Source organism: Peromyscus eremicus, chromosome 2, assembly GCF_949786415.1.
Source record: "Peromyscus eremicus chromosome 2, PerEre_H2_v1, whole genome shotgun sequence".
In the NCBI taxonomy this organism is placed as follows: domain Eukaryota; kingdom Metazoa; phylum Chordata; class Mammalia; order Rodentia; family Cricetidae; genus Peromyscus; species Peromyscus eremicus.
Genome location: NC_081417.1, coordinates 120828237 through 120855063, shown reverse-complemented (window position 1 = coordinate 120855063; position 26827 = coordinate 120828237). Strand labels below are relative to the sequence as shown.

General features: G+C 51.9%; 2 protein-coding genes across 2 annotated transcripts in view; one reads left to right on the top strand and one right to left on the bottom strand.

Annotated features, from left to right (window-relative positions):
• The first annotated feature begins 790 nt into the window (after positions 1 to 790).
• Positions 791 to 20615, top strand: Pcsk9 (proprotein convertase subtilisin/kexin type 9). The gene is made up of 12 exons (XM_059256018.1): positions 791 to 1102; positions 5654 to 5845; positions 7891 to 8014; positions 9842 to 9975; positions 10169 to 10310; positions 13275 to 13471; positions 14262 to 14445; positions 15264 to 15437; positions 15607 to 15755; positions 16296 to 16473; positions 17948 to 18129; positions 19454 to 20615. The coding sequence occupies exons 1-12, from the start codon at positions 899 to 901 to the stop codon at positions 19667 to 19669; spliced, it is 2076 nt and encodes a 691-aa protein (XP_059112001.1). The 5' UTR covers positions 791 to 898; the 3' UTR covers positions 19670 to 20615.
• A 1140-nt stretch (positions 20616 to 21755) lies between these two features.
• Positions 21756 to 26827, bottom strand: part of Usp24 (ubiquitin specific peptidase 24) — a 139988-nt gene continuing 134916 nt past the window's right edge. The window contains exons 66-68 of the mRNA XM_059254608.1: positions 25367 to 25453; positions 24949 to 25059; positions 21756 to 24363 (exon numbers count right to left, since the gene is read on the bottom strand). Of these exons, the coding sequence (XP_059110591.1) occupies positions 24301 to 24363; positions 24949 to 25059; positions 25367 to 25453 (261 nt within the window). The 3' untranslated portion in view covers positions 21756 to 24300. The remainder of the gene's footprint in view (positions 24364 to 24948; positions 25060 to 25366; positions 25454 to 26827) is intronic.

Here is a 26827-nt window from a genome sequence, read left to right as displayed (position 1 = left end):
GACAGGCTCCCCTTCCCGTCTCCTGCCCAGCGCATGGTTAGTGTGCACGGAAAGCTTGCTCCTTTGAGTTCTTGGCTACAATGTGTAAAAAACGAAAAAACAAAACAAAAGCAAACAAACGAAACAAAGTCCCCAAACAGACACAGACTGAACCCTTGGATTCCCCCACCTCGTGCTGACAGTGGAGTTTGGCATCTTTGAGGATTTAAATGTGGAGTCTTTGTCCCTGGAGGTGAGTGTAGCTGGAACCCAAAGAAAGCAGTTTCTCTAGGTGGACTATGGGAGCAGAGGGGTGCAGGCCAGGGAGGGGATCCAGGCTGTAGGGAGAAGTCTGTGGGCAGTGAGGAGTCTGTATCCGACATGGACTAAGGTCGTGGGTCACAGGAAGGAGGAGGGTCCAGGGGAAGTTAGTTAATATTGTTGGAGGGAGAAGTAAGGGGGTGGCTGGCAGACCCCGGAAACACTGAAGAGGTGGGCTCAGCATGGCTCTGACTTGGCACCAGGGCTGAAGATGAGAGGCGGGGGAATGTGGCAGGCCCAGCTTGCAGTCCAATTAGGATTTGGGGTTTCATTCTCCTCTGAACGTCATTTGACGCTGTCTGGGGAGGGCGAGGCCGAAACCCGATCCTTTAGTACCCAGGCCCCGTTAATGTTTAATCCGAGAGGATCTTCCGATGGGGCTTGGGGTGGCGTGATCTCCCGGCCCCCAGGCGTCCAGCACCCACACCCTAGAAGGCTTTCGCCCCCACGTGGACGCACGCAGGGCGGTCTGAGACTGGAGGGCTGAGTCGGTGCTTGGCGCCTCGGGGACATCGCAGCCCGCAGCCCCCGAGCCCGGTGCTCCGAGTCCCGCACATCCACGTCCTTCCCACCGCCGTGTCCACCTCTCCTCTCCCCGATGGGCGCCCGCTGCTTTGCGCGGCTGCGGTGGCCGCTGTCACCACTGCTGCTGCTGTTGCTGTTACTGCACCCCGTGGTCGCCGGTGCCCAGGATGAGGACGCCGACTACGAAGAGCTGATGCTAGCCCTCCGGTCCCAGGAGGATGGCCTGGCCGATGAGGTCCCGCATGTGGCCACCGCCACCTTCCGTCGCTGCTCTAAGGTGCGGGCGAGGGGTGCCAGGCAACAGTGTCACTTCGGGGTTGGGGTGGTGTTCTCCGAGGGTCTTCTCTGCACATCCAGTCGTCTGGCGGTCTCAAAGTGCAGCCCCGGGGTGCGGGAGGCAAGATCCAGCATGCAGCGGCACCTTGTAGCCGCGTGGTGGAGTGCTAAAAGCTTGCTTTGTAAGGTGTGGGGCGGAGAGCGAGCTACTAGTGCAGCCGTGCAGAGAGGGTGTCCTTCAAAGTAAGGTGGCTGGAGACCATGGGGAGGCTGAGAACTCTAGGGGCACATCTTCCTCAACTGAGTGCCAACAGTCATCCTGGGTGTCTGTTGGGGGCTCTGTGGGCCTTGGACTACAGAAAGGGTGAAAAAGCTGAATGACTTGGGGTGAGTGGGTGGGTGGGGTCAGCTTCCTGGGCATAGCTGTCCCTGGCTCTGGGCCACAGGAAGCTCCTGCCTGAGGTGGAGCAATTTTCTCTAAGTTAATCTTCCCAGGGTTCCACTTTGCTCGGCTCAGAAATGGACTTGGGGTTGGAGGCTGGAGTCACCCACCTGGCTCTGGATGTCCAGTTCCTTTGTCTTGAGCTTTCGTTAAAAGGGAAGTGACGTCCTTAGGTGGCTACATAGGGGATCTCCAGGTGTAACCAGGGAAGAGATCACTTGTGGGATTATAGCCGGCTGCAGTGTGACTACCGGGCCACCACTACTGGGACGGAAGGGAGAAGGGGCTTCCAAGAGCTCCCTGGCCCCAGCCAGCCTGTGTGCTGGTGGGCGGATGTCAGGCTCCTAACTCGAAATACTCCTTAGATGTTCCCTGAGCTCTGTACCTACAGGGACATGGAGTCATGGGCCAGGGTGATAAAGGACATTTTAGAGGCCAGCATGCCTGTAATCTTGGCTCTCAGGAGGCTGAAGCAGAAGGATTGGGAATTCAAGGCCAGCCTGAGCTACATAGCAAGGCCCTGCCACAGACAAGTAAGACAGTTCTAATCATCATTGTCCCCAAAACAACGATCACAGGAAACCCCGAGTACCCTATTTTGAGAGGCAAGTGAGAAGAAGTGAATGTGTGTCTGAGGGGGTCAGGAATGGCCAAAGGGTTACTTATTCATTCATTCAATGAATGTTTTGTGGGAATAGAACTTAGAATGAAAATAATTTTGGCAAGGAATTTGAATCCAATCTTCGGTGCACCCCTGGCTTCCAGGAAAACGCTCGTTCCGTTGCAGAGGACCCTCCCAATTGTGTAGCTTTTCACTGGGCAGAAGGCATTCTAGATGGAGCTTTGAAGTATAACTAGGAGCTCCACAAATGAATGAAGGTGGCGTGAGAATTTTCTTCTAGAGAGGAAGTGGCATGAATGGAGGTACAGAGCTGGGGGAGGCAGAGCAGGAATAAGGCTCACGTGTCTGCAGCCCCTACACTACCTTCTGAGATCTGAGGTGTTCTGAACCCAAAGGACTCTTTATGGTTTACCTGACGGTAAAGCTGGACCTGATCTGACTCAAGGTTGTTGATAATCATCAATTATTCCGTCGGTGGGGATGTGGCTATCCAGACGTTGCTGCTCTCACCCTTGAACTCACTCCCCATTGCCCATTGCTGCCTTTCTAAAACCCCAGTGACCCCGAGGACTGGGCTTCTCTGGCCAGAGTCAAAGGCGCATGTGCGGTGATGTAGGCGGTGAAGGCACAGAGGGGGTTGAGCAGAGGCCAGGGAGGAACATGGAGATTGGGCTTCAGCCATTGGGTGGAGCGGATCTGTGGACGGTCCTCCAGCAGGGGCCTCTTCCTCCCAGCTTCACCCTTGACTCTTCTCTCTGTCTGGAAGTGTTATTTTGCTCCCTTTACTGGTCATCTCTTCTGCCCCCATTTGCCAAGCACCTAGTTAGGTGTTGAACACACTTGTCTCTTTGGAATACCCCTGCAGGTGTATCCTGGGTGTGTTATGGACTCTGTAACACAAGAGATATCCGGGGTTTGAAGAGGTTGAGTGATTTGCTAGTGGCCAAAAGGCTAGGAAATAATACTGGAGGTGGGATAGTAAATGCCGGAGGTGGGAATAAGGTCTGAAGCCTCTGGCTTTTCTCCTCTGGGCTGCTGCTGGCGGGGAGTCAGAGCTGGGTAGGAAAAAAGTGAGTTACCTTGGATGGGCCACTGAACATGGAGGTGTGGCTAGAAAGGCCTCTGGCACAAGAGGCCTTTGGGTGGAGTCAGCTGAGTGGCCAGGCCTTGGTGGATTACCTAAAGAGCTGGGTGTGGTATGGAGGCTGCCACGTGTGGCCCATGCCTTCCCTCCCTGCTGAGTGCCAAGTTTGAAAACCTGTACACCACAGTAACACAAATGGTTGCTTAGCTGGGGGATTTGTGTTTTAGCCACAATTTGATCCCTTCTCTTTACGGTTTATCTGTTCTGTGGCTTCAGTCCTGCTGTGCAGGCAGGACTGGGGTGCAGCATGCACACAATTGACTTTTCCACACTATCCTGTTGTGTGAACTCTGTTCCTATAGAATATTGTTTACTCCCCTGGGAGGAATACCACCAGAGGAATGGCCTGGGGAAGATGCTTCCTTAGCAATGGAGGGTAAACATTCAAGGACGTTATGTAAACATCCTTTCAGGCATAGAAATCTGTATGGCTGTGATACAGCAAAGTCTTTTGATTCACCGCCTGATCATCATAATGCATTTGTCTCTCAAACCCTATCCTTTGTCCTCACCCCATAAGCCACCTATTCGGTGGCGATCACCATAGAAGAATTAGCATTTTGATTTTATGCCGTTTGATTAACAGTCTTTTTATGCCATCAATCCTGAATTGAAGGGAGTTAGCAGGTTTTAAACAAGCCCTGGCCAGCATGTCCCAGTCATGGGGACAAGGTGCTCTGCTTCAGCTATCCCTCTCAGCAATTCCAAAGTAAATGGAGATGTAGCTCCAGATGAGGACTTGGCACATTTATTTATTTATTTGTTTCATTTTTCTTTATTAAGAAATTTTCTACTCACTCCACATACCACCCACAGATCCCCCCTCCTCCCTTCTCCCACCCCCAGCCCTCTCTCCCAAGCCACCCCGCATCCTCACATCCCCAAACCAAGGTCTCCCATGGGGAGTCAGCAGAGTCCAGCACACTGAGCCTAGGCAGGTCCAAGCCCCTTCCCACTGCACCAAGGCTGCACAAGGTGTCACACCACAGGCACCAGATTCCCAGAAGCCTGCCCATGCACTAGGGACAGATCCCGATTCCCCTGCCTGGGTGCCCCCCAAACAGTTTGTGCCAAACAACTGTCTTCTGTATCCAGAGGACCTAGCCCAGTCCCATAGGGGCTCCACAGCCACCAGTCCACAGTTCATGGGCTTCCACTAGTGTGGCCGGTCATCTCTGCACGGAGGACTTGGCACATTTAAACCCCTCAAGTGTCCTTATAGGGAAAGGAATAGGCTCATACTTTGCACATATCCCCCACTGAGGAAAAACATCATCAACTCTTCCCTCAAGGGGTTGGAAATGCACTGGGACCACAAAGGCAAGGTTAGGGATGCCTCAGCATCCTTCTTTTTAAGCTAACCGGATCTCTCAGGATAACACAAAAGCACCAACTTGTGGGAAGCAGAGAACATTCTGTCTTCTGAATCAGAAGACTGGGAGTGAGGGGTAAGGGGCTGAAGCCTTCAGCCCCCTCTCTGTCTGAAGGGGCTGTCTGTCTGGTGGTTTCTCCTTGTACTGGTAGGACAGGAGTAGTTTGCAAAGGCTGAATTACTAAAGTGATCAGATTAAAAGGGGCCAGACATTTAATGGGCTCACCTCTCCCTGGCCATGAGCTTGTTTAAAATAACACAAAACATCCTTCCATTGCTTTATGTGCAATGGACCCTATGGTGGCAGCCAGTAACAGTATGTGTCCATATATTCTGACAGGTCATAGAAATCTGTTTTTTTTTTTCTCTCCCTCATGCTTTTAGCATCATGCACAATAAACATATGTGGTCATCTCTTTTGCTTTTGGTTTGCCCCATGATTATCCTGGTGTCCTGGAGTGAGATTCTTGTGTGCTTTCCAAAACCATACACCTCTCATTAGATTCCCTATGTTTTGGTCAGGTCCCTGTTTGGGTGCCACCTGTTTCAACCTGCCAATGATTAGTGCAACTCAAGAGGCCACAGAACCAGGGGCCTCAAGGCTCCACAAGAGCCCTTTATCAGTATTCTGTGGGGTGTTTACTTGGATAGTTCAGAGTTCAAAGCAGGGACAGAGAAACCATGGGAAATATACATATTAATTATTGCTCTCACCAGATGTGCTCCGGAGACAGAAGGTCTCATGGCCGAATGCCCTAAGCTACATTGCTAAAGAGGGGAGAGGAAAGATCTTTCCTGAGGCATTCCTTGGGCAGGCAGAGACATTCCTCCCAGAGAACTAAATGAACTTCTCCAGGAACACAGTTCACGAAAGATGGCATGGGGAAGTCTGTCATATGAATGTTACACTGGGTCACTGTGGGTCTCCTGGAGCTCTCATGTTCTCTGCTTCCCTTCCTCCCTGGGGACCAGGAGGCCTGGAGGCTGCCAGGCACCTACGTGGTGGTGCTGACCGAGAAGACACAGGGACCGCAGATTGAACAAGCCATCCATCGCCTGCAGACCCGGGCTGCCCGTCGGGGCTATGTCATCAAGGTTCTGCACATCTTCTATGACCTCTTCCCTGGCTTCTTGGTGAAGATGAGCAGTGACCTGCTGGGCCTGGTGAGCCTCTTGGGCGTGGCGCTTCCCAGGAGGGACAGGCTTCCATTTCCATGTCTAGACTGAGCTTAGCATGCCCACTGCTGAGTCAGGACCTATGAACTCTTGCTGGGTCACAACAGTGGTTCCCGGTTCCCTGATGGCTGCCTTGTAACCTTGGCTGTGTCCCAGTGCTATGTCTACATCCACTGGAGGACAGAAGGATCACAAGACAGCTAGCAGCAGAGCTACCTACCCAATGGCATGCCTGTCTGCTTTTTTCACTGCCTTTGAGAACCACGGGGACAAGGCCTGGGACATTGGCTCTGTTTGTTTGTTTGTTGTATTTTTTTTCAAGTCAAGGTTTCTCTGTGTAGCCCTGGCTGTCCTGGAACTTGCTCTGTTGTCCAGGCTGGCCTCGAACTCACAGAGATCTACCTGCCTCTGTCTCCCGAGTGTTGGGATTAAAGGTGTGTGCTACTGACTCCCCAGTTCTTATAGTGTCAGAGGTATCAGATTCTTCTCTTCTGGAACAGGAGTAGTCCTTCTCCATCACTCCTGAGTGCTGCGCCTTTCTTTGCTGAAGGAGGTGAAAGGGGTGTAAGCTATTGCTCGCTCTCCCTGCTCTTCTCTCCATCATGGCACTCCAGGTTCCCATCTGCATGCCAGTTCCCTTCCCCACTGGGTACTTTCAGCCTCCTGCACACACGTAGGTGCCAGGGCTCAGGGCCTTGCCCAGGCCTCCACTGTGTACTATGCACATACCCGGATCACCGCTGCCCCAGGGTTTAAAGTGACTTGACATCTTGTGACTAAATGACTGTGGGGCATTGATGGGGTGTGGACAGGGCCAAAATGCAGGAGGACACCAAGTCAGTGCCTTCTGTCTATCTGCTGTGCACGTCAACAGGCATCTTCTGTGACTGCAGGTGAAGGTGACACAGTCTTTCCGTCAGGTTTACAGCAAAGGTGGAGACGGACCAGTTGATGCCAGAGCAGTTAGCTGGTGCTGTGCGCTCAGCACGGTGGGGGATGAATAAGACACCTGAAATGCCAGGTGCCAGGCAGGTGCCTGCTGATCAGGGCAACCAGCTTTGTACAGCCACGAAATTTGCCTGGGAAGTTGAGCCTTGGTGTCTCAAAAGGTGCCATGGCCGGCTCAGTGTCCCATTAGTTTATTTAACTTAGAGCAGGTGTCTCTGTCTCCCAGGACTAACTGTAAGTCAGATGTGGTGATGGTAGCCATTATTTAAGGACCGGTGGAGAATGTGGAATTTCCTTCCTTCCTTCCTTCCTTCCTTCCTTCCTTCCTTCCTTCCTTCCTTCCTTTTATTTTGTATAGGGATAGGTTGAGACAGTGTCATGCTCTGTAGTTCAAGCTGGCCTCAAACTCATGATTTCCCCGACTCTGCTTCTGGAATGCTTGTATTATAGACAGGTGCCAACATCCCCAGCTGAATGTGGAGTGTTTAAGCAGATGTTAGTTAAGTAATGAAACTGACTGGTAGGTCACTGAGGCACTAGAGATGTCTTGTGCCTCCAGGAGGGGAGGATGAGGAGAGGATGTTTAAACATGGAGGAATGGCATGTTAACTGAGGATGGGGCTACTGTGGGTGTGGTTAAGGAGCAGGGTACAGGCCCTCTCTCTGTCAAACTGATGTGGATGCCTCCTGTTAGCTGAACACACTGGAGGCCTCTGCCTGGGAGTCTGGTGCTGTGGTTAGTGCAAAGGATGGGGATGGAGGCAGACACAAAATGGCTAGCAGGGCTTTCCTGATTTGAGTGTGAGGTTTAGGCACTAAGATTCCTGACCACCTGACTCCCAGGTGAGACGAGGAGCCCAGATCCTTCTGGCCAGACCTATGGATTCAGCCACTGTAGTCACAGAGCACGGTGTTCCCTAACCAAAGAGGATTGAGGTCACCGGCCCCTGGTCTGTCTCTGGGCCCCAGGAGGGAGGCTTTGGGACAATGTGGGTAGGTGCTCATTGGAGACGTGGGGCTGATGTGGGCTGTTGTTAACTGAGGGGCTTTTGAAGCTAAGTGCTATGGCTCTCTGGCTTCTGTAGGCCCTGCAGTTACCCCACGTGGAGTACATCGAGGAAGACTCCTTTGTCTTCGCCCAGAGCATCCCGTGGAACCTGGAGCGGATTATCCCAGCAGGGCACCAGACAGAGGAATACAGCTCCTCCAGTAAGGTCCCCAGTAAGCCTCCGGCCCCCACTTGCTTTGCTCTGAGCCCCCTCCGCACTTGCTAGGGCTCCAGAGTCTGCATTGACCTCTTCTGTCCTCTCTGCATTGATCCATGCAGAATGCAACTCTTCCCTTAAACGACCCTCCTCTTCAGCTTCTCATCCTTGTCGGCTTCACACCCCCCCACCCCCCATCTGCATAGGCCCCCTCATGCTTCACCTCTCTCGGGGAAGAGGCTGAACCTGACTGACCCATTATCTGTGGGATACCCAGCCCTGTAGACTGGGGAGACCCCTCAGTAGGACAGACACAGCCCCCTTCAGCTGCTCTCATCTAGATATCTAGTCTCCCGGCTCACCTTGCCCCCACCTCCAGTGCCATCGGACTGCTGAAGGCTCCCTCCATCTGTCACTGGGTCTCCTCTGCCTAGCGGGTCTTGCTTTCAGAGATGGAGGAAGGTGGCCTGGGTCTGGTGGGATTGTGAGAGATACCGAGTCGAGAAAGGCTGAAGGGTACCCGCTTTGGGAAAGGATCAGGTTCTGTGGAGTCTGAAGTGTCTTCTCCAGTGGGGCTTCTAGTATGTAAGGAAGGTTAATCTATTGCTTAAGTAGACGGGGCATGGATTAGGTGAGATTGATGAAACCTGGTAGCTGGGAGTGTCTGAGCTTCTTAGTCTGCATCCAACCAGCCAGAGTGCCCCCTGGGGGTAGCCACAGGGCTCTCTGTGCCAGGCCACTGGCTGGGCGTGGCAAGCTAAGGTTCCTTTTCCTTTGGGACACCTTGCCCTGCCCCCTTACCATACCTACCAGGGACTGAAGTTGGCCTAAGGCCTGCTAGGAAAGTACTCTAAGACTTAACCATATCCCCAGCCCCAGGATGATTTTTTTTAAAAAAAGATTCATTCATTTTTACTTTAAGTGTATAAGTGTTTCATCTGAATGCATGTACAGTGTCCGCAGAGGCTAGAAGAGGGCACTGTGTCTTCTGGAACTGGGGTTACACATGGTTGTTGGGTATCATGTGGGTGATGGGAACAGAACCTAGCTCCTTTCCAAGAGCAATAATGCGCTCAGTCATTGAACCATCTCTCTAGTCCCCGAGGCCGAGAATTTTTGAGAGTGGCTGCAGCCTTGGGCTCCTCCTTCCTTTCCTCCATTCTCCTAGCTCTCCTTCCATAGGAACCAGATATGTGCTACCCTTCCCAGGGTCCCCGCAGGCACCCCTTCCCTGCCCCCAGTGTCTCATGTCGAGCTCACCCCTGCCTTGTGCCTGCTTCTCACCCACTCAGGATGGAAGGTGCAGGTATCAGGCTCATGGTGAGCCTCCTGTGCCGAGTTCCCACCTGGCCTCAGTGGAGGAAGAAGTAGCCCATGGGCTTCCCTTGCCCTGGCAGGTGAACGTGTGGACTCAGAGCCTCAGTTTCCTCTCTGGGAATATGCCAGCCGGAATACCAGGCAGCCCTGTTAGTTTCTTTCTATCTTTTCAGCCCTGGTCTCGGTGAGCTGGAAGAGGCCTGTGCTCGGGAGATCGGTTTATTTTATCCTATAACATTATGCTTTGAATGTTCCCATTGTTGTCTCACATGGAACCGGATAGCTCGGTTCACCTCCTGGGGCTGTCATTTGCTGGCTACAGGCACTGGGCAGCTCCCTGCTCTCTCCGTGCCTCGCTCCTCATGGTAAAACGGATTCAGTAACATCAGCTTGCAAAGAGCATGGGGAGATTCCATGAGCTGTCTACTCTGTAGGGTGGCGGACAGCTCAGTACATGAGCAATAACCTTAACCCCACGACTGTTCTCCCCTCCCACGAATGCTGCCACGGGAAGGTGGAAGTGGCCAGGTAGAAGTGTATCTCTTAGACACCAGCATCCAGAGTGACCATCGGGAAATTGAGGGCAGGGTCACCATCACTGACTTCAGCAGTGTGCCTGAGGAGGATGGGACACGCTTCCACAGGCAGGTGAGTGTCTCTCTCTGACTTTGTCTCAGAGGTGGGTGGAGGTGGGCAGAGGTCCCACCCCCAGAGAATCATGTCAGCACTGCCTGACTTCCCCTGCTATTTGTGGGGTGGGATGTCAGTCTGTCCAGGCATCTACCGATATATCACAGGGTGAGTAAAGTCGTCTCACATGATCCCTGTGTTGATTGAGCAGGCGAGCAAGTGTGACAGCCATGGCACCCACCTGGCAGGCGTGGTCGGCGGCCGGGATGCTGGTGTGGCCAAAGGCACCAGCCTGCGCAGTCTGCATGTGCTCAACTGTCAAGGGAAGGGCACAGTCAGCAGCACCCTCGTAGGTGAGTGGCACTCTGGGTTCCACCCTCTGTGTGGAGCTGGTCGAAGCTTAGCAGGAACCAAGGTCTCGTAGTCAGGTGGTCTCTGCCACAGCTCAGGGTGATAGAGTTGGCATGGTCGCAGAGATAGAGAATGCAGGAGGGAAACTGAGGCTTGGGAGGGGGCCGGGCTCATGCCAGGTGGGTCTCTGGGCGCATGCTCTTCCACAGCTCCCCACTGTTCCCTTTGGCAGTGCCTTTACATTACTGTCATTTATCATGCCGTATTAGACTCGTGGAGCCCTGAGGTGGTAGAAGCCATCTTTCTCCATCTGTGTGCCTGCCACCAGAGCCAGGGCACGCACTTGGTGGAGGGACTGCAGCAGATCTTTCCAGACTTGTGCAGGTTACTCTGTCAGTCCACTCCAGCGGGTACCCAGAGGGCTAGAATGTTGGTGTGTAGGTAGGGGAGAGGGAGGGGGTACTGGCTTACTGTGTCTCACTGTGCTGGGCATGTGAGTGCAAGGCTTGGCATACAATCCCGCAGCTGGCATGAGATGGTTGTTACACAGTCAGTAATCCCAGCCAGAGAGGGTGACTTGGCTGGGGCCCACAGCTGAAGCCGACCAGCCTCTGGGGAAGGAGCAGCTAATTAATGGTTCGACTGCCACCAACCAGTCAGATGCTGGCCCTGAGCTGGCTCAGGTAGCATATGGGAGCCAGCTTGGTCCATGAGCCCTGCCTGGGACTTCAGCTGTTATCTATCTATCTATCTATCTATCTATCTATCTATCTATCTATCTATCTATCTATCTATCTATCTATCTATCTAAATATCTATCTATCTATCTATCTATCTATCTATCTATCTATCTATCTATCTATCTATCTATCTATCTATCTATCCATCCATCCATCCATCCATCCATCCATCCATCCATCCATCCATCCATCCATCTATCTATCTTATCTATCTGTCTATCTATTATTTATTCATTCATTCATTTATTTATTTTTATGAGCATGAATGTTTTGGCTGCATGTATGTGTGTGTATCAGGTACATACCTGGTGCCCACAGAGGTCAGAAGAGGGGGTCAAATCCTCTGGAACTGGAGTACAGTTGGTTGTGAGCTACCATGTAGATGCTGGGATCTGAACCCTGGTCCTCTCCGAGAGCATCACGTGCTCTGGATCATTGAGTCATCTTTCCAGCCCCGTGCCTGGGACTTTGGAGCACAGTCATCGACACACATCTAAATCAATAGCCTCTGTCCCATTGGTGACCTCTCGTGCCAGTCCCACCCCCTTATTAACTAACCCCAGTCCAGCTTGCCACCCTGAAGGCCACCGTGTAGAAAAAGACTGCTCATTTCCTGGAAGCCCTTACACAGGCCAGGCTGCGACCTCTGGAGGGCTTCTTGTAGGAGAATGTTCCTCTCTTCCAGGCCCCCACCAGTGCATAGAAAGCTCCTGGGACATTACAGGGGAGAGTGGGCTCAGCATGAGGGAGCTGTTACTTCCACCCTGACCACAGGGTCCTCTATATGAAGCTGAGGGGGTAAAGGGGTCAGGTCGAAGCGGTTATACACAAGCCAGGACCTGGTAGCCAGTTGTAATCCCAAATGTCACCTACACTCCTGCGTCTAGTTCACTGCCCCTTACCTCCTCCTGGTGCGAGGGGCCTCACCAGCCAAACCTTATGAATATGGTCCTGGACTCCAGTTCCCAGCTCAGTCACAGCCCCCCAGGGACACCCGGATCTAGAAGGTCCTGAGGGGTTGGCTTGGCCATACTGTGTGCGACAGAACAGGAGCCTGAACAGGAATGAAGCTGTTAGGACAGGACAGCTGGGTTAGGCAGGTCCAGGTCAGGGGCTGGCAAGGGTTAGAGGAGGCAGCAGGGAGAAGCTTCCAACCCAGTTCTAGCTTGATTTCTCTATGTCCTGTGCATTAGTCAGGGTTCTCTAGAGTAACCTAACTCATAGAAGGAATCTCTCTTTACACATATAGAGGACCTGTAAGAATGACTTACAAGTTAGCTAACCAACAATGGTGACTATGAATGGAGCTTCCAACCCAGTTCTAGCTTGATTTCTCTATGTCCTGTGCATTAGTCAGGGTTCTCTAGAGTAACCTAACTCATAGAAGGAATCTCTCTTTACACATATAGAGGACCTGTAAGAATGACTTACAAGTTAGCTAACCAACAATGGTGACTATGAATGGAAAGTCCAAGAATCCAGTAGTTGCTCAGTCCACAAGGCTGGATGTCTCAGCTGGTCTTCAGTAGATGTTGGAATCCCAAAGAAGTAGGCTCTAATGCAGTGTGCAGTGAAGGAATCACTTGCTAGTGAGGAGAGAGCAAGCAGGCAAACAGCAAACACTTCCTTCAGTGGCCTTACACAGGCTTCCAGCAGAAGGCATGGCCCAGATTAGAGGTGGATTTTTCCAACTCAAAAGATCTGGATTAAAGGCGTGTCTTCCCACCTCAAAGATCTGGATTAGAAGTAGATCTTGCCACTTCAAACTCAGCAACAATCCCTCATAGGTGTGCCCTCCATTTTTGGGTTTTAGTTAATTCCAGATGTAGTTGACAACCAAGAATGGTCATCATATCCTGCAACCGAAGTGTGTGGTGTCTTCAGCAATGACGTCTTAGCATGTAGTTCTGGGGAACACGCTGTTCCTTTAGTTCTCTGTCGAAACTGAGGTCTAGGGGCAGAATTCCTCCTTCAGGGACCCAGGCTTTTTCTCTCAAGGCATTCAATAGATTGGGTGAGGCCAACCAATGTTGTGGAAGTCATCCACTTTACTCCAGAAAGTGAGTAAATGATTTAAATGTCAGTCAGATAAAAAAAAAATACTGCAATAAGGGTTAGTTAAGCAGTAGGGCACCAAACTACCACAAAGTGATCCATCGCATTGTGCCTCTGAGGGAAAGAACTAGGGTATTTTTTTGTTTTTTGTTTTTTGTTTTTTTTTTGCAGGTCTGGAGTTTATTTGGAAAAGCCAGCTAGTCCAGCCTTCAGGGCCAGTAGTAGTGCTGCTGCCCCTGGCGGGTGGGTATAGCAGGATCCTCAACACTGCCTGCCAGCGCCTGGCAAGGACTGGGGTAGTGTTGGTTGCTGCAGCTGGCAACTTCCGGGATGATGCCTGCCTCTACTCCCCAGCTTCTGCACCAGAGGTAGGTGCCAGTCTGTGCCGTTCCCCCAGAACAAAGGGAAGGTGGCAGTCCCCCCCCCCCCCCACTGGCTGAGCTCCCAAGTGGAACCCTGGTGGGACTCAGGTCTTTCCCACTGTCCTGTCCAATCTCTTAACCTCCCTCCTCATTGTCCAGCTCTTTACCCATAACTGGCCCTAGTGAGATTGGGGGTTACTGCCAGCACCAAAGTCCTCATGTCATGACCATCAGAGTATCCACCATGTCAGGGGCTGTGGCAGGTGCATCCTGGGAGGGGCCTTCCTGGAGGAGCTGACAGTCCAGTGGGTCCATCCTCCCCTGCAGGGCATCTGTCATGCAGTGGACTATTAATGCTGGGAGTGCAGGACAGGGAGGCACCTGTCTCAGTTCAAGGCCTCCTACAACCCAGCCTGCCCTCCCTCACCACCACAGCTTACCAAACTGCCGAATTTAACATTGCCAAGGCCCCGCCTGTCTCCTCCATCTTGCCTGTTCTAGGCTTCTACACAGTACCATACTTGCCTGACAGAAGAACCCTTCCTACCTACCCAGTCTCCTCACGAGAACATGGGCTCCACAGGGACTCAGGAATGGGGTCTGGCACATGGTGGGCAGCCCTGGCTAAGGCGAAATGCCAGCATTCCCCCCGCCCCCAGGAGCTGCATTTCTCATAGGGGACAGCATTCCAGTGGGACATATGTGGGAGTTGGTGTTAGCTAGTCCAGAGGCGAGACCTCCCTAACCTCACTGTGACCCCCTTCTTTCTCTGCTACCTACCTCCTCACCTTGCCAGGTCATCACAGTTGGGGCCACCAATGTCCAGGACCAGCCAGTCACCCTGGGGACCTTGGGGACCAACTTTGGCCGCTGTGTGGACCTCTTTGCTCCCGGGAAGGACATCATTGGTGCCTCCAGTGACTGCAGCACGTGCTTCACGTCCCAGAGTGGGACGTCACAGGCTGCTGCCCACGTGGCTGGTGAGTCTCCACCCCACCCTCCTGCCATCATGGCCCTTTGGCAGGCAGCAGGGTCTGTACCCTGACCCTCTGGGACAGGTCCTGTGCCTGAGGGCAAATGTGAGGGTGACCTGATGGTGCCTGTGGTGAGCAGCTTTCTGTCAGTGTGGTACAGTGTCTGAGGAGGAGGCGCTTGACTTGAGGCTTCAGAAGGTTCAGTTCACACTCACTTGGCACCTTTATTTTGTGCCATGGTGGGGAATGTGTGGCAGAGCAAAACTGCTCAGCAGAGAGGTCTTTTGACCTATGACACACCCCCAATAACCTATTTCTATTAGGACCACATCTTCTGAAAGTTCTGTCGCCTCCGGTGACCAAGCCTTCAACATACAGGGTTTTTTTAGGGGCATTTAAGAATCAAACTATCACAATGTCCTGAAGAACACTGGGTGTACCAGGGAAAGGTGTACAAATAAATGGAATAGAAAGTAGTCAGGGCTCTCTTAGGGGGAACCCCACGGAGGTACCTGTACAGCCTTGGGGTCAGGGAAGCCTCCTTGGAGGAGTTTGATGTGGGATATGGTGGATGGCTTCACCTAGCAAACATCTGCAGTTGCTGAGGCCCATATGCAAGAGAGGATGTTTTCTCACCTGATTTTCACCAAGTGAGGGAGGGATTGCAGGTACTTAAATTTCCAGACGAGCAGCTTTTGTATGTGTGCGCGTACATGAAATGTATGTGCATGCATGTGTTTGTTCCTTCATATGCACCTGGGCAGGAGTCCTATGGCTGTGAAGGAGGGCTAGGCCACCCACCTTCTCTAATTCTGCACCCCCAGGCATAGTAGCCATGATGCTGACTGTGGAGCCAGAGCTCACTTCGGCCGAACTGCGGCAGAGGCTGATCCACTTCTCTACCAAAGACGTCATCAACATGGCCTGGTTCCCTGAAGACCAGCGGGTGCTGACCCCCAACCTGGTGGCCACACTGCCCCCCAGCACTCATGGGACTGGTGAGCAGGGTGGCAGGGAGGGCACACTGTCCCCTTCCTGGTTCTCACGAGAGGGTTTTCACTCCTTGGCTACAGTTTAAGGGTGGAGGCTCTGAAACGGCTTGCTGACATTTTCAACTGAGGCTTTCCTTAACATCCCGAGACCCTACTCACCTGGGACTTGTTGCAGGTGGGCAGCTGCTCTGCAGGACGGTGTGGTCAGCACACTCAGGGCCCACACGGACAGCTACTGCTACCGCCCGCTGTGCCCCAGAAGAGGAGCTGCTGAGCTGTTCCAGCTTCTCCAGGAGCGGGAGGCGACGGGGTGATCGGATTGAGGTACCTGGCTGTTTGTGTCTATCCCCTACCAGTCCCAGCCCTCAGCAGCTGCAGCTGCTTGGTCCCCGAGTTGTCTTCTAGTTCCCATTTTTCAGGCTTAAAGGTGTGGTCAGAGAGCCACATCCAGGATGGGCAGTGCCCACTGGGCATGCAGGCAGGGCCTTGTGCTGGAACGTCTTAAGAGCTACTTCACTGTGTTGGTCTCTGGAGTTGGGGTGAGGGGCATGCAGATGCTGTGTGACACTGAGTTTGGTTGGAGGGCAGCATCTGACCAGGAGGGCAGGACTCTTTCCAGGCTGGGGCTGGTATGTCAACCACCCAATGTCTCCACTTGGAAGCAGAGTCTCTGTGTCTGGAAATTTTATACAGAGCTGCCTGGAGATGGAAAGTCTGTCTTGGGCCTGGGCGAGCTCCTTGTCTCTAGAGCAGTGGGGATAAGGATGATGCTGAGGCCTCCACGGGTCCCACCTGGGTGCCTGTGTCCCTTTGTCCCAGCCTTGTATTCTTTCTTACTGGTTCTTGTTTTTCTGTGGCCCTCAGGCTACAGGGGGGCAGCAGGTCTGCAAGGCCCTCAATGCATTTGGAGGTGAGGGTGTCTACGCTGTCGCTAGGTGCTGCCTGCTTTCCCATGCCAACTGCAGCATCCACACCACGCCTGCAGCCAGAGCTAGCCTGGAGACCCGTGCCCACTGCCACCAGAAGGACCACGTCCTCACAGGTAGGAGTCCAGTCCAAGCCAGGAGAAAGAGGCCTTGTTTTGAAGTGCTTGACTCCAGAGCCTGGTCCTCTAGAACCCAAGATCCAGGGCCCACTTTAAGATGGCCTCCATTCCTTCCATGTGGTGTGATCCTCTTTCTCCTCGGCTTCCTCCTCAAGAGAGGGATGGAGCCAGTGCCTCCTCAGGGGTGATAATGGCAGGGTGAGGTAGGGCACAGGCTGAGGGTACCTAGTGCCAACCAAGGGAAGGCTCTGAGGCCTGTCTCCAAGGGGGCAACCTCAGTTTGAATTCTGGCACTCAGCAGTGGGATCAAGTTCTTTATCAGCCCTGTGCTCGGTTTCCTTATCGTGGAGTGCAAGGGTGTATGCCAAGCAGGTAGCCTGATCCCGGGACAAGGTGCATTAGCTGTCCTTGTCATCTCACTGCCCTGCGTCTGGGTTAGGGAGCATAATGGTCACTGTCAGAAACATTCCTAGGCAAGTAGTAGAAATTGCAGGCAAAGACCTTGAGTGCCCTTAGGGGACGGTGGCTGTAAGGTCAGGAGACGGAGCAGTCCTGCATGGAAGGAGGATGTTAGAGAGGGCATGAAGGGCTGGGAAGCACTGAGAACGGCTCGCTCAGGGGCAGATTCTGGTGGACTGCAGGCTGGGGAGCTGCTGAGGGCTCCAGAGTGAAGGGTGGGGTGGTCAGAGCTCTGGCACAGAATGGATCTGCAGGGTGCAGACGAGCCCAGTGGGTGGCTGCAGACTGGACTAGGCAAGGTTCCCTGGTCCTGTTGGTCACACCTCTGTACTGCGCTCTTTTTTGGATTTGGGAGTGTCAACAGCTAAGCCCCAGGGCATATTCAGAGCAATGAAAGCCTTTGACCTTCTCTATCTGCAGCCTAGCAGAGCTCCACTCACCAGCTAAGGGGGCTGTCCCTCCAGGTAGAGTCCCATAGCTAGGACACAGAGAACTCTAGTCCCTAACACTGTAATATGCAGAGTCTTCGCCATGCGTAGGTCATATGCTGGGACTTCACACATATGGCCTCCATTCCTCTTCACAGTGTCTCTGTGCTCTTGTGCTTGAAATGTTACTAAAGGGAAACTGAGGCAGAGTGGCCACTATCCATGGTTTTGGAGCTGGTGGTGTCCCTTACTCCCAAGGCCAGAGGGAGTCCCTAGGTGTCCCAGGCAGACCTGGGCTCACACCTTAACTTTTGGTGGTAGGAGGGGGAAGGAACTCAGAGGCTCTGAGTACCTCAGGCTGAGGACCCCCATCCCATGCTTTTCTTAAGAAAGTAAGGGTCCCAAGAGGTACAATGGCTCTGCCAAGACCACTCAGATGGTCAGTGGCAGAAGTGAAAATCCAGGCGTCCTGCTGCTCAAGCCAGCATCTGGTCTACTCTGAGCGGAAGTGGCCTCCAGTTGGGGTCAGAAAGACAGGAGGCCCACAGAATTATGGTGTCTGAGCTGGGTGTCCTCTGTTCTAGGCTGCAGCTTCCACTGGGAGGTGGAAGACATTGGTGTCCAGCAGCCAGCTGTGCTGAGGCCCAGACATCAGCCTGGCCAGTGTGTTGGCCACCGGGAGGCCAGCGTCCATGCTTCCTGCTGCCATGCCCCAGGCCTGGAGTGCAAAATCAAGGAGCACGGGGTCTCAGGTCCTACAGAGCAGGTAAAGGGGTTGGAGGTACCTGGGTCCTGTGGGGTGGCTGCCTGTGTTGGTGGTACCCCATGCTATTCTGTGTCAAGGTAGGGGGTGGATGAGCCAGGCAGCTTTTACTGTTGTATGTTCAGCATGTGTGTGTGTGTGTGTGTGTGTGTGTGTGTGTGTGTGTGTGTGTGTGTTTGTGCAAGGCAGGCTGGGCTGGGTTTGCTCTTGTCCAGATAAGCAAGGCTCGGTGCCCACCCTGCTCCTCTCTGAAAGCACACATGGCCATGGCGAATGGGAAAGGAACACAGTGCCTGAGTACTTTCTGTCTCAGACATTATTAAGGCTGCTGGGAGGCAGCTGGGGCAGGGGCTCTGCAGTGTCTGGACACAGAGCGATGCAGGTGTCATGGAGGGACAGCTGAGTACGTGAAGGTTGAGGGAGGGAAGGAAGAGCCCTGGGAAGAGGGCCAAGGCCTGACAGCTGGCCTTTTGGAGCCTGAGGCAGGAGGGCCCCTCCTTTACAAAGCTCCAGGGGGTGGGGGCAGAGTGAGGCTCGTAGCTGCTCCATGAAGAGGAACCTCAGTTCTGCTTTATCTATCAGTGAGCGCAGGTATCCAGAGATGCTGGCTCCCTGCTGGTCCAGGTCCTAGGGAAAGAAACTGGGTAGACAGAGGTTCCTGCTTAGCCCGCTAGGAGTGTCCATTCTGGTGGGAGAAGACAGTAAACAAAGGAAATTACAAAGTACCAAGAGGATAAGATGGAGGAAAATGGAGCAGGGAGAGCGGTGGGTTGAGACACCCTTGGGGTGGGACGGGGCCTTCACCAGGAACAGTGTTTCTGGCAGAGGAAGCAGCTAAGGCCAAGAGGGGTGACAGGATCACCCAGGTCGACAGCAGGGTGGGGCTGAAGGGCCAGCAGGGCCTTAGGGATTGCTGAGTGATGTGCCATGTAAGGTTGAGGGTGCTCTGACCTGGGGCTGGACCAGGCACACAGCTGAACTGTGAAGAGGAGGCAGGGAACACGCGCTGGTCCAGACCTAGGAGGTAAGGGCCTAGGCTAGGGTGGGCGATGGAGGAGATGCTGAAGCTCTGGGTGTGGATGAGGCGGAAGAATGGGCCTGAGGCTTCTGTTGCCCCTTTTGACAGTGGGAGTTGCCATTAAATGGGATGGAGGGCTGCAGAGGTGCCGACTTGGAGGATGTGAAGGAGGCCGAGTTAGAAGCCCAACTAACCTGGGAGGAGTGTGTTGGTTATTGCTGGGTGCAGCCTTGCCTGGGCCTGAGAGGCAGCGGAGCTTGGACGGTCACAAGTCCCAGTCATGAGCTTTCTTTCTCTGGACTCCGGCAGGTCACCGTGGCCTGTGAGGCAGGCTGGACCCTGACTGGATGCAATGTTCTCTCGGGGGCATCCATCACTCTGGGGGCCTACGCCGTGGACAACATGTGTGTGGCAAGAAGCCGTGACACTGACGTGGCAGGCAGGACCAGCGAGGAAGCCACAGTAGCTGCTGCCATCTGCTGCCGGAGTCGGCCTTCAGCAAAGGCCTCCTGGGCTCACCAGTGACAGTCTCGGGCCGGGATGGTGCCTGCGCCTGGGTGCAGAGAATCTGCCTGGGAGAACTTGGTGTCTCACCCTGGATACCCCTTCCTGGTGTATGTGTAGGGAAGCCCTCTCCCTCATGGTGGGGCCTGTGCTTGGCACCCTACCATCAGAGAGGTTAAGTGGTGGTCAGCTCTGTTCCAGTGTGTATCTGTCCTGTAGGAAGGTGATGAGGGAGATCCTTGGAGCTCAAGTGCCAGACTGGGGAACTGAGTGTGAAAAATTGCTGCTGGGACCCCTCACAGCCTGCTCACATTGGAGACACTATTTTGGGCTCCCTGATTGAATTTGGATCAGTTCTGCGCACCTCTAGGGGTGATGAAATCTAGCTGGTGGTGGATCCAGCTGTGAGGCCATGCCTGTATCTTCCAGATGCCCTCTGTCTGTTGCACCCCAGGCTGTGGCCCTGCTCAGGCTGCCTGGTTGTGAGCCCCCAGCTGACTGCACCTGGAAGCCATACAGTGCTGACTCCACCTCACCCCACCCCCTCTACCACACTGCACAGTGAAGACCGGCAGCCTCACTTTACGGAGGAAGAAGACAGGACCAGAGAGGGGCGTGCCTGGTGATATCACACAGCCAGTGGTGTCAGGACGGACATCCAGAGTGGCTGGCCCTGGAGCCATGCCTCTTGGCAGTGCCAGGCTGGGCACACTATTTCTGAAAGGAGACGGAGGCCAGTCCACACCTCAGCAGCTGTTCCTGGATCGCTCCCTAGGGCACGGGCCCTTCCCATGGCTCCCGAGCTTCATGCGCACGGACTGTGGAGAATGGAGGAGTGACAGGTCACACCGGCTGACAAGAACAAACACCTCTGTCCTCTCGGCGTTTCCTCCTTTTTATATAAGCTTTCCCATTGGCACTGCTTTTGTAACTTGATATTTATTCTGGGTTTTGTAGAGTTTTTATTATGTAGTGAGTTTTCAGAATAAAAGCAGCTGATGTGACTGTCTGCACCTGACTAAGAGGCTGCCTGCTTACCAGGCACAACTATCTGCTGGATGGTGGGGTGCACAGGCCTGTAATGGGAATGCTCTCCTGGTGCCCATTCTAGGAACACAGTGACTGTCTTCCTATAGCCCCCCGACTCCTCAGAGTCCTAGTACTGTCTTGGGGCACCTCATTCCCTTCAAGCACTAGGTTCTTTGTGGCTCCTGCCTGCCAGCACACCCAGTCCCTAACCCCTCTGCCAGCCTTCTCTACCCAGTGGCAGGTGCAGGACTCAGCAATGTTCATGGACTCATTCACTCATGAGTCTATGGGTGTTTCTGCAAGCAGACCATAGTTGCTCCTGATCTGAAATGAAGCATGCTCCCAGATCTCTTTCCAGTGTGCAATGCGCAAACATCGCACTCACGCAGTGTGTGAACTCTGGGTGTCACTGTCTTAAGCAAAGTCTACCTCTATACAGTCCACATAACAAATGGATCTGCCCCAAATCTTCTCCCAGTTGTTTCCTGAACATTAGTGCCACGTGTGGAAAGCACTCTAGTTGACAGATGCTAATGGCTCAAAGGTCAGAGCAGTGTGTGGCACCCGAGCCACTGGCACTCGTGTTTTGAGCCCGGGTGAGACCTCTGCCTGTCCCCTACACGGCAAAGGACCATACGCTGGGTGGTTAGACAGCCACAGGGGGACAAGTGGCTCCGGCAGGTGGTTGGCAGGTAGTCACCAAGAATTTGGAGGAAGGGGTAGGCCTGCAGGGAGAGGAAGATGTAGTGAAGGGGATGGGACCCCTGTGAACAATGTAGACCAGCAGGAACGACTGACCAGAACAAGGAACTTTGCCTGAGACTCCTTCTGAAAGCCGAGGCTACAGGCCCCGAGCTCGAGATTGCTCTCCCTGTCCAAAGTGTGGACAGAGATCCTGGAGGGAGAGATCAGAGAAGGCAGGGAGGACACAGCCCTGACTGCAGCGTGGCCCTCACCCTCCTAGTGCAGGGCACCAGGAAGGACTCGAGTGCCCCTACGCTGCTTCCCAGGGTCCCTCACCCCTACCCCCCCACAGCCCCAGTCCGACATTCGGAGAAAAATGTCTGTGAGACCCCAATTCTACATTTTTGAAAAATTTATTTCCTACTCTTAGAAGCTAAGAACTCCACCACACACGAACCAAATTTAGAATCCAGAGTCTTTCCTAGTATATCTACTTCCTTTCGAAATTTTATAAACAAGATTTTGTACACAAGAGGTAGCAGAGGAAAATTCCAGTCTGCTTGTTCCAAGCTCAAAAGATGCTGCACACGCCTCGGTGTTAGCAGGGAGGGTGGGGCAAGCCAGGTGAGTCTGGTAGCTCAAGCTCTGGGTTTTACAGCTACGAGCTGTTGGCGACCACGAGAGTTCACCGGGGGGCTGCAGGCAAGCTGCCTGTGGGAGGCTCATCTGTCTGTCCCAGGATGCCTTAGGAGCAGGAGAGCAGTCCTGAGGTCAGACTGGACTGCAAGAGCTTCTTGAGAACACACAGCGTTGAGTCAATTGTGCAATTCCTGCTTGATTGCAGACCATTGTAAAAGATTATAAAAACATCTTCATCCAAAAATTGGCAGTAAAAATGACAACTCTTCCAAGGCAAGCCTGCCACAGTGTCACTTTGTGGTACTACATTTAAAAAGGTCCTCAGTAGGTTAGTGGACTGCAGCTGTTGGAAATCAAGTGGTTACTGGTAATGAAGATGCCCAATGTAGCAACAAGGAAGAAGATGGACCAAAGTGGACAGTGCTGGCGATCCTGACGCAGCTTTATGTGAGGACAGCAGATGCAGGGGCGGAAGGCGTCGTTTCCATAGGAAATAAGGGGACTGACTAGAAGTGGCAACGTCACTCCTGAATCCGGGCTCCTGAGTGCAGTCGCCGGCAATGATATCCCACTAAGTATCATCGCCAGCATTTCAATGCATGTCCCACACAATCTTTCTGCAAGCATGGGTGTGAAGAGATGCGGAGTCGGGAAGGGACCATGGGACACGGCTGTTCAGATATTCAAAATCAACTTTAGACCCTCACATTCAAAAACTGTAAGAACACCAGAACCAGACCGGACCTGCCTCTTGCCTCTGTTTCCCTAAGGACGCAGCTCTGCTCTTACATGCTGGCCCTTCCATCTCTGTGAGTCTGACACTGGCCTGTGGTAGGTGACAGGCCCTACAAGTGAAGCCGGCTGCACAGGACATCCACAGCTCAACAGTGGCATGAAGGGTCCCTGAAGCACACAGCAGGGAATGCCACCTGCCTGCCACTCGTCCCCACAACACAAAAGCATCAAAAAGGCACTTGGGGCTGGCCGTGCCTCTCTGACTTGGCAGATCTGGCTGACAGTGGCAGCCTGGCACTTCCGAGGCTCCTTTAGTTCTGTGCCCGGCAAGTGGGGAATAAGGCAGAAACATAACTCAAGGTGAACAAGGTGGCGGAAACCGAGCAGTTCAAAATACAAAATGACAAGAACACAGGGAATGGCGGGCAACCCCAGCCTGAGACGAGAGACCGAGGCCACGTTGGCAAATACAACTAAATGGGTGGTGTCTAACTATTTTCTAGTTATTTCAGGGAAAGTAAGGTTTAAATCTTGCCTTTTCAGTATCACGTCAAGGAGAAACAAAGTCTTGAATTCTTTTTCTGTAGTAAAATTATGATTCATCTCACAAAGCAGCAGCTCCCAGCCTAGGTATTTAACTCAATATACAATCAATACAAGGGCCACAGAAATTATGTTAAAGTAAAAACAAATGATTGCAGATCACATGACTTAAGACTAGTTTATTCAATATGTCTCCGAGCATTAAAAAGATAATTTTATGAAGTCAAACTCAATAAAATTATAAAGTGCTTTTAATTTTTTGTTTTAAAATTTTATTTTGGGAACAACTCATCACTTTTCAGTGATTGATCTCAGAGAATGCACCCTATACTTCTAGAGAACATAGCTTTTTTGTTTTGTTTTAAATTTATTATTGCTCTTTTCAATCTTGAATCAGAAAATACCTTAAAGAGCTTGATAATGCCACAATTTCTGATACTAGTAACATGTCATCAAGATCTAAGATTATGCCGAGGGCTCTTAACCAGACAAAACCAGAGATTCTGTACAAAGAGGGAGACATATTAAATACAAAGGTCTATGTAAACTGGATTCAATTACTATTTTACAATGAAAGGAATTTTACCACATATCTTTACATCGTTCTAAACAGGATATTCCTATTCAATGTTACTGCAGATTAAAAATTTTCCCTCACATACCTAGAAATATAAAAACCAAAAGATTCCTCCCCCTACCCAGCCCCCACGTCACAGAGAAAGCCATAGCTTTGCCCTCCATCCTCACTCTCCTAGGTTCAGGTGTCCAAGCTGCCACCAGCTTTACTTCCTAAAATGATGTGTCAGTGCACATGTTCACCCTGGGACAGCTGGTCCACATGCCAGGATTCTCCCGCTCGCTGCTAAGCAGCTCCCCACCTTCTAGTGGCCAGAGAAGGCTTCCCTTGGGAACACATGGTCCTCCATCACACTCCTGGCTCAGACTCCAGGCTCTTGTAAGGGCTTCAAGGCTGAGATTCTGGTTTCCAAAAGGTGCTGAGCATCCCATCTGGGCACACTGCTCTAGGGGTCAACATCATCAAGGTCACTTCTTAATTCACCAATCATCATGGGAGATTCTGAACCCTGTGGCAAAGAAAGGAAGTGAAGGTTCCTGCAATTAAAGTTAGGCAAGAGTTTCCACACTGACTTCCTTCCTTGTGTTCTGTAATTTAAGAATAACCTCACTGAGCAACTTAGTTCTGCTTAGCCGAAGGTAATAAGACACAGTGCTAACTATTACCCCTTCTGGCAACTCATGAACAATATTGTAGAACACTTGCATTGTATGGTCTTACTCAGTCACTAAAACCACCCTTGGACTGGCCTCAGCTACACTTCTTCTCTACACCCACACAGGCAGACTCACATTAGGACGGATTAAGCAATGGGAAAAAGCAGAGAGAGAGGGACTGGACGCCAGTGACACTTTACTTCATGCCAGGCCATGCTAGGTCATTCCTGAGTCTACAATCGGGTCCTGTAATCCAATGGGTGGTGCTTGGTCTATATTCTTAATACTTAGTTTTGAAGATCTATCCCATGCCTTGCAATAGGGCTGAGCTGCCTATCTTTACACCCACTCTCTAAAGCAGGGTCACTTCTTTCTTGACCTTTGGAATGCTGAAGAGCAAACATTGCCTTCCAGCCAAGAACAGGCTGCAGAGATACCTGCTGTAAGTGTCTCTCCCCGTTCTCATTGGCAGGACTGCTCTCCGACCCGTTGCTGCTTCCTGATTGCTCTTTTTCATTCAACAAAGCTGTGGCATATGCTAATGTGTCCTGCAGAGATTCAAACACATGAAGACAAATTAGGGCTGGTCCTGAGTAGCAAGCACACTTGAGTGACATCTGGCAGCACTTTCCCCACGGCTGCCAGAGCATCCCACAACCCCTTGTCCTGTGAGACCTGTTAACCAACCTGCAGCAGTGCTTTTCTCAGGCAAACGATCTGTTCCCACTGGCTCTGAGGACACCAGCTCACTGTCTTTCACAAAAAGACAATGGCTGCTTCTGTGTCTCATTTCCTACCCTTCCCTCTCTTCTCTGAGCAGTGGTTTCAAAGCATGCCAGGGCAGAGACCTCTCACCTGAGCTGAGATGGTTCGCTGAAAGGTTTTTCCAGTGGAGGTTTCGTTAGAGACATTGCTCTGCGGAGTCCAATAATGTTCTGACATCTGGAGTAAAAGGCCAAGCAGAGGTGACGGGTAAGCCCCCCACGAGTACACAGTTCCTACCCTACACACCCGAGTCTAACAGCCAGAGGTGCAAGTCTACCTAGACCTCCGCACCCCAATTATTACAGAGGACCGTCCCCCACTTTCCAACAGGAAGATACTGCTTCTTAACCAGAGTGCTGGCCTCGATTTTTCATCTCGGGAGTGAAGACAGATGTTAAGTAGTGCCCCCTCATCATACACGCCTGTGTTTCCCATACTTTGTTACTGTTAAACATCCATGGTCCAAATATATGAAAAGGAAAGTTCCAGAAAAAAGTCATTCTTAAGTTTTAAATTGTGTGCCAGTGTGAGTATTGTGATGAAACCCTGTACTGTCCCACTGTCTGCTCTGGACATAAACTATTTGTCCAGCGATGTATCTACCCTCTATATGCTACTAGCCCAAGGATCTCTCCACTGGTAACACATCAGCATTACAACAGTCATGCGGTCTGCTTATACCATCCACCTCTTCACACATGCATTACATCTTTCCCCATCACCACAAGAAGCATTAGTACAGTACAAAATTCTTTTATTACAGTACACTGTAATCATTTTTCTAGTGTATTCTGTCCCCATTTTATTATTATATTATCATTATTATTATTATTAATATTAATCTCTTCCTGTGCCTAATATCCAGCTAAACTTTATCATAGGTGTATGTATCTAAAAGAAAAACACAGCATACGTAGGCTTGGTACTATCACCCACCTGGGGGCATGTCTTAGATCATAACTCTTTGGAGCTGGAGAGATGGCTCAGTAGTTAAGAACACCTGCTGCTCTTACAAAAGACCTGAGTTTGGATCCCAGCACATCCAGGTCCAGAGGATGTGACACCCTCTTCTGGTCTCCATGGGCACTCACAAGCATGTGCATATACTCACATATACACATAAATAAAAATAAAATCTTAAGAAAAAAAACTGCTGGGTGGTGGCGCACACTTTTAATCCCAGTACTTGAGAGGCAGAGGCAGGCGAATCTCTGTGAGTTCGAGGCCAGCCTGGTCTACAAAGTGAGTTCCAGGACAGGCTCCAAAGCTACACAGAGAAACCCTGTCTCGAAAAAAACAAAAAGAAAAAAAGAAAAAAGAAAAAACCCACAGCACTGTGAGATATGAGGGAGAGGTTGTTACCATATTAAGACCCAACTTTAATACATGTACATAATGTACTGACTAAAGAAATGTTTGGAGGGTTAGAGAGATGGCTGAGTGATTAAGAGCATGTATTCTACTCACAGAGGACCCAAGTTAGACTTTTAGCAAACAAGTCAGGCAGCTTAAAAATGCCTATGAAATGCCTATGACTCCAGCTCCACAGGA

What these genes read in the sequence shown, in the direction of transcription:
- Pcsk9 (XM_059256018.1), top strand. Translation starts at nt 899, where the DNA reads ATGGGCGCCCGCTGCTTTGCGCGGCTGCGGTGGCCGCTGTCACCACTG. An exon ending in GCAGTGACCTGCTGGGCCTG is followed by an intron (nt 5,846 to 7,890) that starts GTGAGCCTCTTG and finishes TGGCTTCTGTAG; the next exon opens with GCCCTGCAGTTACCCCACGT. An exon ending in AGAGGAATACAGCTCCTCCA is followed by an intron (nt 8,015 to 9,841) that starts GTAAGGTCCCCA and finishes TGCCACGGGAAG; the next exon opens with GTGGAAGTGGCCAGGTAGAA.